General features: G+C 32.9%; 1 protein-coding gene and 1 long non-coding RNA gene across 2 annotated transcripts; one reads left to right on the top strand and one right to left on the bottom strand.

Moving 5' to 3' along the window:
- Window positions 1-626: 626 nt before the first annotated feature.
- On the bottom strand, window positions 627-9618 carry LOC135172834 (uncharacterized). Its single transcript, XM_064139234.1, has 11 exons — window positions 9483-9618; window positions 8700-8843; window positions 7230-7375; window positions 6538-6710; window positions 6064-6457; window positions 5816-5986; window positions 5080-5240; window positions 4723-4973; window positions 1927-4472; window positions 1663-1848; window positions 627-1596 (listed from the first exon to the last, which is right to left on the bottom strand). Exons 1-11 carry the CDS (start codon window positions 9538-9540, stop codon window positions 667-669), a joined length of 5160 nt encoding a protein of 1719 aa, XP_063995304.1. The 5' UTR covers window positions 9541-9618; the 3' UTR covers window positions 627-666.
- On the top strand, window positions 4345-9489 carry LOC135172848 (uncharacterized). The gene is made up of 3 exons (XR_010301185.1): window positions 4345-4483; window positions 4737-5679; window positions 7964-9489. It is a non-coding gene; the product is annotated as an uncharacterized LOC135172848 (long non-coding RNA).
- Window positions 9619-11481: the final 1863 nt, after the last annotated feature.

Raw genomic sequence — 11481 nt, 5'->3', positions numbered from 1 at the left:
CATTGATCTAGATTATGATTACACTTCTGCAACGTGTAGTTTGAACATTAAGTAGTGGTAATAGATCTTCAAATATTCACTTTCGAGTATTTAATTTAGCGGGAGAGCTAGTAATGTTGAGAATTTATTAATAGAGCTCAAGTCGGCTGTATGTCAAATTAATAAATCACCTAGCGTACAGCTAACACTGGAATCAGCTGAGTAACAACTACACTAATGCACAATGAAAAATAATTGCATCCATTCATTGGTTGACCATTTTTTAATGTAGATTATTATTTGCCATGTTGGCCATTGATAAGCATCTTTTTGAAATATGCATGTTGCATGAATATTGTATCCAGTTTTTTGTCCTCTTTTATGTTATTATTTGATGAAATAATAAATCATGTTTAATTCAAGTTTTCAAGGTAAGAATTTAATTAGTACAGTTGTTCATAATTATTTTAAGGGCATAATCCAAGGATCCAGATGAAAACTTAACCACATCCAATCGACTTTCCCTGGTTTGTAAAAGGCAGAAACGCTTTCACAATGTTTTTCAATTCTTTTCCTGTTATATTTGACAATGAAATCATCAAATTATCAGTAAATATTTGGGTAAAGTTAAATTAATAACGTCTGGAAAGGATATACAATTTTTATTAAACAATCAGCTGATATAAATCAGGCGAGAAGATGCCCAGCTTGACACGCTGGCCCTTTACTCGGCCAGTTGCAAGCTCCCGTACTACTGTCAAAACTCAAATGCACAGGACAATTTGATACATTTAATGTATACTTTTGCTTCCATTCATCCCAATAACAAACGTAGAATTTGTTACAAAATTTAGGGTGCCTGAAAAGTCCAGCTCTCGCACATTCGAGTTTACCCTCGGATGTTATCTTCAGAAATTCGATTTCCGGTGAATGAAATTGTTCATTGAGAACTTGATTTTTTTCAAAGTTGTCTAGGTTCTTAGCTTCCCTTGTTTTAGTCTTATTTATACTAAATGAAGAACTTATGTCACCATTAGAAGAAGACAATGTCAAGGCTTTTGCCGGAGTTTTTAATTTTTTGCCATCAGTAGGTCCGGTATTTTTACTGAAATCTTTGCCTGATTCAATTTCAACATAAACATCGGTTTCATCATAGTTTCTCAAATCAACGGTTCCCTTTGACGAATCTATCAAGAGTGGTCCATTACTATTAAATACAGTGAAGGGATCGGATCTACAAGTGCACTCAGCCTGTAGTTTTTCGAGTAGAACTGGATGTAAATCACTGTATTTAACAACTATTTTTCCTTTATTATCGAGTGCCAGTGTCTTATCAATTCCAGATGAATGAACGAATGATGAATCTCCATAACCCCCATTGTAAGTAGTCACCGTAGGTGCTTGGGAGGTTATTTTTAATTTCGTCGCGCTTATATCAATTGTTGTATCATTGTATATATTATTACTCTTGTCGTTATCTCGGGGTTTAGAACTTGTCTTAGATGTTGTAGTCGGCTGTGCAGTATCCCTGATTCTATGATCTTCTCTTGAAATAGTCGTTGGGTCTTTTGAGATTTTCACCAGAGTGGGAGTGAATCCAGTTGATACTGAGGACATCTACATGAAAATATATAGTAAATAATGTATTGTGGATGTGTTTTGAGTGTCATAATGATTACTTACCTCTGTGGGTGTAGGCTTATTTATTGAAACTTTCCATTGATGGGTACTTTCTTTCAATGACATTGTTGATGATTTTGTGCTCCCTGAATTATCAATTGATTCTACTGTAGATTGAGAGTAACTGTAGTCTCGTGTAGCCGTGTTTAACAGCGATGTAGCCAACGTAGCCGATGATAACGTGTGACCCTATAAGGATATAGAATAATGAATAGTTCATTTGTGAAATTTAATTATGCGAGATGAAAGGGATCATGTAATATTTACCTTAGGTCTGATAGACGCACCAAATAATTTATTTTGAAAATTTTTTTCCCCGAATGTAGTACTCTGATCTTCATAGTTATATTCTTCATTTGTTCCCTGAGTAGGTTCACCATAATTCGTCTCTTCTCCATTCTTAAACATAATTGAAAATGGCGTGGCTGAAGACTGTGGGTGTTCAATTTCATCATTTCTCAAAGGGTTTTTCGTACTAAAAGATCCAATTTTCCTATTTTGTCCTTGAAAATTATTGTCATTATTCAATACACTATCACGATTTTCATCAGTTATTGTGGATGCAGTTTGTGGCGACACTTTGTTGTTTTTGTATCTATTGCTGGATAAATTTTTTCCAGTCAGTATGGATGCAGGTGATTCAACACCTGAGGAACCAGAAAAGAGTGTTGAATTTTGTTTAGGCACTATCTTTGGAGAGATAGTCTTAGCATCAATTTGCTCAGAGGCTATTGTAACTTTATTGTTTTTTATTAAATTTGGCTCTGTTAATGATACGGGAGAGGAAGTCTCTACTCTCATCGTTTTATCATCCATATGAATATCGTAGATAGCAGATCTTTCGGTAGTAATTCTTTTTATCTCATTATTATATACCGAAGTCGTGGATTCAAACCATGGTTTTACATAGGATGGATGGTGTGATGTTTTAAAAATATTTTCGGGTATCATACTTGTCGACCAACTCAGTTGAGGCTTAAAATTTTTATGCGCATTATTATATTTATCGAAGGTTGGTATTAATTTGGAAGTACCTACAATGTATGTACCACTACCACCCAATTGTGCCGTTGTTATTCCTGTTTTAGTAGGGCCATTTTTGGTAAAAGCTTGCGTTGTATGAATCCCAGCAACTGGTGTAAATGTTTCATTTACCATTACCAAGGGGGTCAAAACTTGATAAGATAGTTTTCCATTTTTAACATCATCCTCGGTGTATTTGTGAGTAATCAAACCATTGTTATAACGAATAGTACCTCGGCCTCCATTGTCAAAATATTCATTTGTTTTATAACCATCGTGAGTAACAGGTGATAAAGGGGTTTCCTTAGAATGTCCAGCTTGATTTGTATAATGCACATTACCAGACGACGTTGCCGATGTTGGTGGAAGAAATGGATTGCCTTTATATGACAAATTTGCTGTAATGGGAATTGGATAATTGGGGAAAAATTGATTTCCCGTAGTTTTATGAAAGGACGCTACGGGTGTTGACGGAAGAAATGGATTTCCTCTGTATATTTCCTCAGTATGTACAGAACTTCCAGAGGTTGAACGCAAGAATGGATTATTCCAGAAAGGACCTTTTGAAAAATAAATATTTTCGTCAGATTGTTGAAAGGATGTCGCTACTGTGGTTGATGAAAGAAATGGATTTCCTCTAGACATCAGTGGAGTTCTTGACGCATGATTTGTAAAAAATTTATTCCCACCGGCTCCTTCGGGTATTGGTACTGATGAATAATCATTCGAGAGAGTATTTAGGCTTGGATGATCATATGAACTTTTCACACTTGTATCATTCAATTTGGGAGGATATTTTGATGAAGTTATATACGGACTTGAGGAATATCGGAATCCAGATTGCTTTGTAGAAAGTGCTGGAGTTACACTCAGTGAAATTTCATTTGGAATTGCAGCTTGAGTTCTTCCAGTATATTGATAATTCTGTATTTCGTCATTAATCCCTGTCGACTTCGATCGAATTCCAATTCCAGACGTATATTTTTTTGTGTAGTATGGTTCAGTTGTATTGTATGACACTGGTGAATAGTACCTAGTACCGGCTTCATTAGTGTGGTATTCGTTTCCAATGGTAACAATACTGGGAGTATCTGCGACCACAGATACCGGCTGGAAAGAAGATGTGCCCGTGGTAGTTGATGGAGATTTCACTATACTATTTTTTGCCAAGCTAACTTCTTGATTATTATAATTATCTGCTGATAGATTATGGAAAGTAGTCTCCTTAACAGAAACGAAAAAATCAGTTTTTCCATTTTGCTTTGTAAAATAAGTGGGTTGAGTGATACTCGTTATTATTGCCTCAGAATTACTTGTTTCAATGGAAGACTTGCTTGGCATTGATTTATCTGGCATTGGATTTGACTTTACGGATGATATTGTCACGTCCAATGGATTTTTTGTTGGTGTTAAAATTAAATCATCTTGTAGAGGAAGAGTTGAAATTAATACACCTTCAGTGACAGTTGTAACGTAGCTATTTGTAATGGGAGAAAAATGTAATGCGTTTGTATAATTGCTGTCTACTCCGTGCTTATCACCGTTTTGTAAATGAGAATTATTATGTCGATAATATACGCTTTTTCCAAAATCGTTGCCAGATCCATTGTTTTTTCCAGGACTAGTGTCAGTTGAAAGACCAGAATGTCGGCTCCCATAACTACCCTTGTACTCGTAATTCTTACCGGCGCAGGCGGGTACAAGCCATGGCCATTCACACGTTAAAGATTTCTCATCAAATACCAATCCATAAGGACAGCGAAACTCGTATGGCATCATATCTCCTCCTCCTGACAGACAAGTAAAATATATATGTTATATATCAAATTATTTCCTTGCCATATTTAAGTTGCACTCTTAAACATTTTTCACAATTTTAACAGAGGATGTATCTGATTTCCCACCAATCAGATTCGTTTTTATTTAAGTCCTTAAACATTACGATAAGTATAAAAGACATAGCATAGCGCATAGTGGATTTAGAAAAAGTGCGTTTGTTTTATTTCATTTAATGATTCTTGTGTAATAAAATTACTATACCTAAATTTATGCAGGCAAAGAACCATCTGCAATTATTAGGATCAGCATAATAACCATCTCCAGGACATTGGAATCTTCTTAGAGTGGTGGGTGCAATTTCACTGCTTCCAGGGCAAGGTGATCCTCTTGGCATTGATCCAGGCCAAACGCATACCTCAGTCTGTTCGTCAAATGACAAACCCTCCGGGCAATCGAACTCAAATACACTGTAGTCTTCGATTTGCTGATTAAATTTCACGCAACGATAGAACCTTGTGAAGCAATATTAAATTATAGCAAGGGCTATACAATACCCATACAATTAATTTCAAGGCACTTATCACTCTAATCAGGAATGTGTTACAAATATAATTGTACCTGTTGCAGCTCTTGGGATGTACAAAATGACCCTGTTTCAAACACGTAAACTCTGTTTGTGTATTCTCTCTGATAGCACGAACATTGCCTGAGCCATCAACGATCTGAATTATTCGGAAGTCGGAGGGCTTTACACTCAGTGGATATGGATTGTCTGTAGTCTTGAAAAGATAATATAGAAAAAATAAAAATTTAGTGAATTTCATTGAAACAAAACTCGCCTACAACGTAGTCATTGTCAAAATGTGGCTTCCACTGTTTCCAGAATAGTCAAATACATATATCTACTATTGGAATAAGTAGTGAATTCAATATACCGAGTGTGTGCTTCACGCGTCCTATTTGACTTTTCCACCTCGAATACATTGACCAATGAGGATAAAGTCTTACACACGAAGTTAGCATATGTCTTACGTGGCTAACTTAATTTATGTGCTTGTGCTTTCTTGAATATGATGATGATGATATATATAAATAATGGAGATAGAGATAATAATAGAATAAGATATCTAATGTCGTAAACATTGTCATCCTCTAAAATCACTTAATTAAAAGTGCCTCTAGTTAGCTGATAACAATTATTTTTTAATCCCAGGCGAGGTAAGATGAAATACGACTTGAAGCGAGATAAATTTCTTAACCTTTTCGGCAGTAATATCATTAGCGTTCTTAAATTATCCAATTCACCAATCCATTCCGATAATCTCATTGTAATAGAATCGGTACGCTAATTCACCTGAATATCTTCTGCCAGTGAATTCAAGACAGCTTCCCGAGTTTTTCTTTTGTTATCAGTGAAAGAATGGTAAACTTCCTCAGCAATAGATCTTCCGCAATTGGTCTTCGAGTCATTTACAATTTCATCTATTGCAAGGCCAGCAAGATCTCGGAGAAGAACGTATTTTCCCTTTAAAAACAAATATATTAAAAAAAACTTGTTTTTTTACACCGATACAATTTTGAAGAAATAAGATGGCGTAGTACTTTAATCCGTGTAGAAATTTCATCTTCGAATGCTATCCAATTTAAATTATTAAAAACATAAGGGGCCGTAAGATCACTGTCTCGTTCGAGTATCCATTCTCCTCTTGTAATTATATCGCAAAATTCCTTTCGATTAATAATCGATGGTATTTCATCCATTGTAGGTGCACCTGGTACATTATCGTTTTTATCTTTGAGGGTAAATTTGTACCCACTCGCTGGTAATGATATTAATAGTTTATTTTTATTCACACCAAGACCATGAATAAGATCGACCAAATTGTCCATATTCAACAGATCGGCTAGCCCCATTAGTCTAGACGGATGAAAAGTTTTAAATAGTTCTTCATCACCTACAAGATAATGTGTGGGAATAGTGAACAAATCCACGTATCTGAAAAATGAAAAAAATGCGTAGGATAACACCATGTATTGAACCTTTTAATTGATTGGGAATTAATTCATGCTTCTTACTTAGCAAGATTTTTTAAATCGAACTCTTTTGCGAGTAGTACGTTTTTAGTTGGCAAAGATAGTAAAATTCTCTTTTTCTCTGATTTTCTCATCATTTCTCCTTTCAATCCCCGCACAAAGTTCAATAGACGTTCTTTAGCGCCTGCTGTTATATTTAATTCCACACCATCAACCTGATAATTAAAATTTATTCAAAGGCAGATATTTAGATTATATATATTGGATGATTAAATTGATAATATGCAATACAAATTGAATAATATTGATAATTACTATAAAACGTAAGTATTACTTTCTTGGATTTGATTGTTTTCATTTCAATTTTTTTCAGTTCTAGTAAATTCACCAGATTTTATTTGTATTTTGATATGCAAATTGGAGGCCTAATTTTATTGTCATTTTCAAATAGACAGATCACATTATATTTTTTTTTATGTAACTACTTCAATGTTTTTTAATTTTTTTAGTATGTGGTTCAGTGATTCATGTTTTAGTCAATTATTTATTTCGCAATGCATCAGAAATCGGGAAAGTAAAAACCGATGGTCGCCAAGGAATCCGTAAATTAAAATTTCATTCTCGTCTTTTGATAGATTTTTTTTTAATTGTAAAGAAAATCAAAATTAGAGATGAAACATTTTATTGAATTAATATACTGCAATTAATGATTAATAAATAATAATTACTATTACCTCAGTGAAAATGGTAGAAATCTTAGCAATTGTGTCTTGTATAGCTCCTGCCGAAGTTTTCAGGGATTTTTTATGGTCACTAATACTAACAACAAGTTGAATAGCTGGATTAACTTTTTGCAATAATTTGCGAATCCCGTGGAGGACTGAAAATTGTAAAAAGGGTTAATCATTCAAGTAAAACTGTAAAATGAATATTTTTTCGAACAATGTGCATGCAATGAGCAAATAAAAAAAACAGTGAATCAGGCGGATGCACTTATGCATGACGTCATGATGTGATGTCAAATGTCATGATGACATGATGTCATGATTATCAATTTATATGAATAATGACAATTATGAATGTTTTAAAATCTGTTGTGATTATTCAAATTGATATTATTAAAGATTACTAGATAATCTATATTATATATAAACAATGATGATTGTATAAATTGGCATCGACAGAATTCAAAATGAATACGGTTTATGATGATCTACAGTTTACATTTTGTGTTACTAGAGTAATGTGTTCTTCAATGAGGCACAGTGTCCTCAATAGACATGAATCAATATTGAAATGATTCCCGATCAATCATCATTGATAAGTGAATATTGTTTTTCTCTTGGATTACTCAATATATTACGGAGATAGTTTTATACACCACGAATAATTTCTTCAGATTTACGCAACTAGCATTCTTTGGAGATATATATGTATTTCAAGCTGTAGAATTGCGTTTTTGTTTCAGCGGAGGCATTTAATGTTGGTTTGCCGAGGATTTCCTTATGTGGATGGCAATTTGATCGTCAGTACGACAAAGTATTTATGATTAGAAGGGAAAGTATTTTATTCGCCCGCAGGATATAAGGTCGTTCACATTTACTTAGCTAATTATATAAAATAAAAACGTGAAGATGATAATAAGAATAAGACAGAAAGTATTTGCACTTCTTATAAATACTTCAAATTCTTAAAAATACAATACTTATTCCCACATAGCACGAAAAACCTTTGATTTCCTCAACTAAATAGTTCTACAAATCTCAATTGATGAGGTTTATACAAAAAAGTAGCATAACTCTTGCTATTTTTGGTTGCAAGGAAAAACCAGGAAAATTGATCTCTACACGCTCTTTATTTCAAGCGTGGCGAACTAAAAAAATCATCATTATATACGAACTAGGCGTTAATAACTAGAAAATAGTCAAGCTTCATACCTTTTACTTTCAAAATTAATACCACGGCAGGCTGTTTAATTCAAAAAGTGTGAATGATTTTGTCATGCAAACGAAAGAAGAGAAAATTACTCTGTATTTATTATGCAATTATTAATGAACCGAATTTAAGAGTGAACCATAATTGAACCGGTATTGATGTTCATTTCCCATGGCGTTTCTCCATCGAGGGTTTTGCATTAATTTTAATATAATTAAATAGTACTGATTGGAAACAATTTTTTAAAACATTTTTCATAGTTTATTTACCGGAAGTGTTCAGGTACTGAAGGTCATGACCTTGATGTACAACTGTCGTACATCTGCAGATCGAATTCCCCAGCAGTCTCAAATCATTGGATGTTGTGTAACAGAGAATTTCTCGTTGAGGATGAGTTTGGTGTCTTGAACATGCTGGTAAAAAATGAAAATAATTTTTTCAACAATTTTATACCCATTAGAATGGGTTGCAATCTGTAGATAGTTTATTATAGTATATAGTTTTTCAAAAATCGCATTGAATTAGAATTTTAGTTTGCGTACATTTTTCTGTTGAGGAAAATGAACTTAGAAAAAAAATTTTGCATTGTGAAACAAAACAATAGCAGAAATAGTGAATTTTAATTTACTAATACTTTTCAAATAAGAAATTTGAATAGAATTCACAATATTTTTATTCCGTTTTAGATTGAAATTTTATTTATTTGTCTTGATATACCGAAGAGATGCGATACATAAACGTTTTTTTAATTCTTCACTAATATTTCCATTGGAATAACATGAAAAAATCTTTCTTATGGTTCATTTATGCATCTAAAGTTGACATCATCGCTGGTTATGGCTATAATATAGTTATTTGCATAGTCGCTGAAGATGTTCACATTAGCGTTGTTGATATCTAACAATGTACGATCCTACAAAATATTACCTTCAATTATATTCAAAAAGGCAAAAATTTTTACTCTTTTTTTAAAATCTACCCTATTAAAATCTGTGATCAACTTAGATAAAACTTTAAAATTCAATTTTCCAATAAATCTTTTTCGAACTCACTGGCAGTGCATCCCAGGGTGAAAAAGCCGAGGAAAAATAAAATCAGAAATCCCCCCATTGGTGGAAGAATTGGATTCCTTGACAACTCGAATGGTTCACTTCCGCGGATATAAGTTTTGCTCTTACGAGTCAGAGAGTACGATTCATACTGTGTCCTGGCTGAAGAGGCGTGCTTACATAGTTAAAGAGTTACCGTGAATGTTCCGAGATGATCCAAGCCAGACAAGAGCGTCAAAGGTGGGCTCAGTTGCCGAACACAGGGCTTAATAGAAGGTCTACAAACTGTTTAATTTAATGATAAATGATTTCTGGGTGAAATAGAATGAGATTATGCACTGAGTACATAGCTCTGTTCAATTGCTCAAATATTCATTCATTCAAATTTGCGATGATTTTCATTTACGCATTTCCAAATCGATTCATTTAATTCTATCGAATTATTTTATTATGCTTATTATTAGTTGCAATTTTGAATAAAGAGGAGCAATGTAAACAATATGGAAAAAGTTTTTTTTGTTCCATCAAACTGGACGAAAAATTTTCTATACCTAACTTTTATAGTAAAATTTCGAGTATTATTATGAAACAAAAATTAATAAGAATTATCAAGGCATACTTGGATTCAATTTTCGTTTCTTTTTGTTATGATGGCGGAAAATTGAATTAATTTTTTTATTCAAATGTCTATGTAAGATATATCCAGATTGTTTTTCATCTTGAGATTCTCATCGTGATTTTGATTATTTTATTTATAAGAAAGTTTTATTGGCACAATGATGCCACATAAGTGAAATCTCGGGGACTTAGTGGGATAATGTACAATTCTTAGTAGAGTGTGAGTGCATTACGGAAATAGTGACTCTTTAATATATTCCAATTTACATCGATCATTTGACCAATTGAATTAATTTGCATCTAAAAAACTTTTTTTCTATTCCTTGGCTAGCTTTGCAAATGAGAAGAATTAAATTAAAAAATCGCCAGATGGTTGTTATAAGTAAGGCAATATAATTTGTCTATCAAGTTCAAAAATATAAGATCTTGCATTACATAAAAAATATCAAAGACATCAAAGAAGGAAACTTATATTCGGTTAGATATTCTTGTGACGTCACAAGATATTACTATACAGCATTTATATGAAATGAGATGGGATGCGGAATTATTGTCAATATAGTATTTTATATATATATATATATTGGGTGCATATAAATGATCAACATATGCAACAAGACAAGGCGATGCAGTAGGGAAAGTCAAAAGTATTGACTTTGCCTGCAGGCAACCCCCTGAGCAACGATTCAGTCTCCATTATATGATTGCTACACCCTCCCCGCACCTCGATCGAAAACCAAATATGTAATTTTATTTCATTACTGATAGAGAGAGATGCCCAAGGGCATTGTAACATTATCTCCTTTGATGAAATTTGATGAAACTGGACAAGTATAAGAACAAGGTATAATTTTTATTCATTTTGGGTTATATAATACACTCTTAATAGGATGTATATCGTTCCAGGAGAAAAGCTCTAAGCTTGCAATTTTTTATTCGTTATCAGAGATTAGTTCAAATATCATTTTCATTTATATTGGCATCACAACTATAGATTTTTAACTCAATCGCCAATGACGTGTAAATGTTTTTCACTATATTATTAACAAGGATTGAGAAATTCACATTAAAAAAAATATCAATAAAATTATATTATTTATCAAAATAGTTATTAGCTTGATAATTGAAAATAAAAACCCCCCATTACTTAATGAAGAAATAAAAAAATTTTAATCAAACAGTTGGGTAGGTTGTATGATAATCATTTTTCAAATCTTATAACGTTAAACTACATTATTAATATCACGGATAAAACGAAATGTAAAACGAGTTGCAAAGAACCTGAAAAAAGCATATGAAGAAAATCATAGTGCAAAAATTCTTATAGAAAAAGGTGCGTAGTCAAATTGAATTTTATCAACATTTCCAGTAAAATAGTTTCTAC

The sequence above is a fragment of the Diachasmimorpha longicaudata genome, chromosome 2, assembly GCF_034640455.1.
Source record: "Diachasmimorpha longicaudata isolate KC_UGA_2023 chromosome 2, iyDiaLong2, whole genome shotgun sequence".
Taxonomy (NCBI): domain Eukaryota; kingdom Metazoa; phylum Arthropoda; class Insecta; order Hymenoptera; family Braconidae; genus Diachasmimorpha; species Diachasmimorpha longicaudata.
The sequence above is the reverse complement of the archived record's forward strand: the minus strand, read 5'-3'. Positions and strand labels throughout refer to the sequence as shown.

Excerpts from the sequence above, each read along its gene's own strand:
- LOC135172834 (XM_064139234.1), bottom strand. The coding sequence starts at position 9,540 with ATGGGGGGATTTCTGATTTTATTTTTCCTCGGCTTTTTCACCCTGGGA. Across the intron at positions 6,711-7,229 it reads TTTCTACCATTTTCACTGAG|GTTGATGGTGTGGAATTAAA; the intron begins GTAATAGTAATT and ends TTTAATTATCAG. Across the intron at positions 4,974-5,079 it reads CATCCCAAGAGCTGCAACAG|GTTCTATCGTTGCGTGAAAT; the intron begins GTACAATTATAT and ends TTGCTTCACAAG.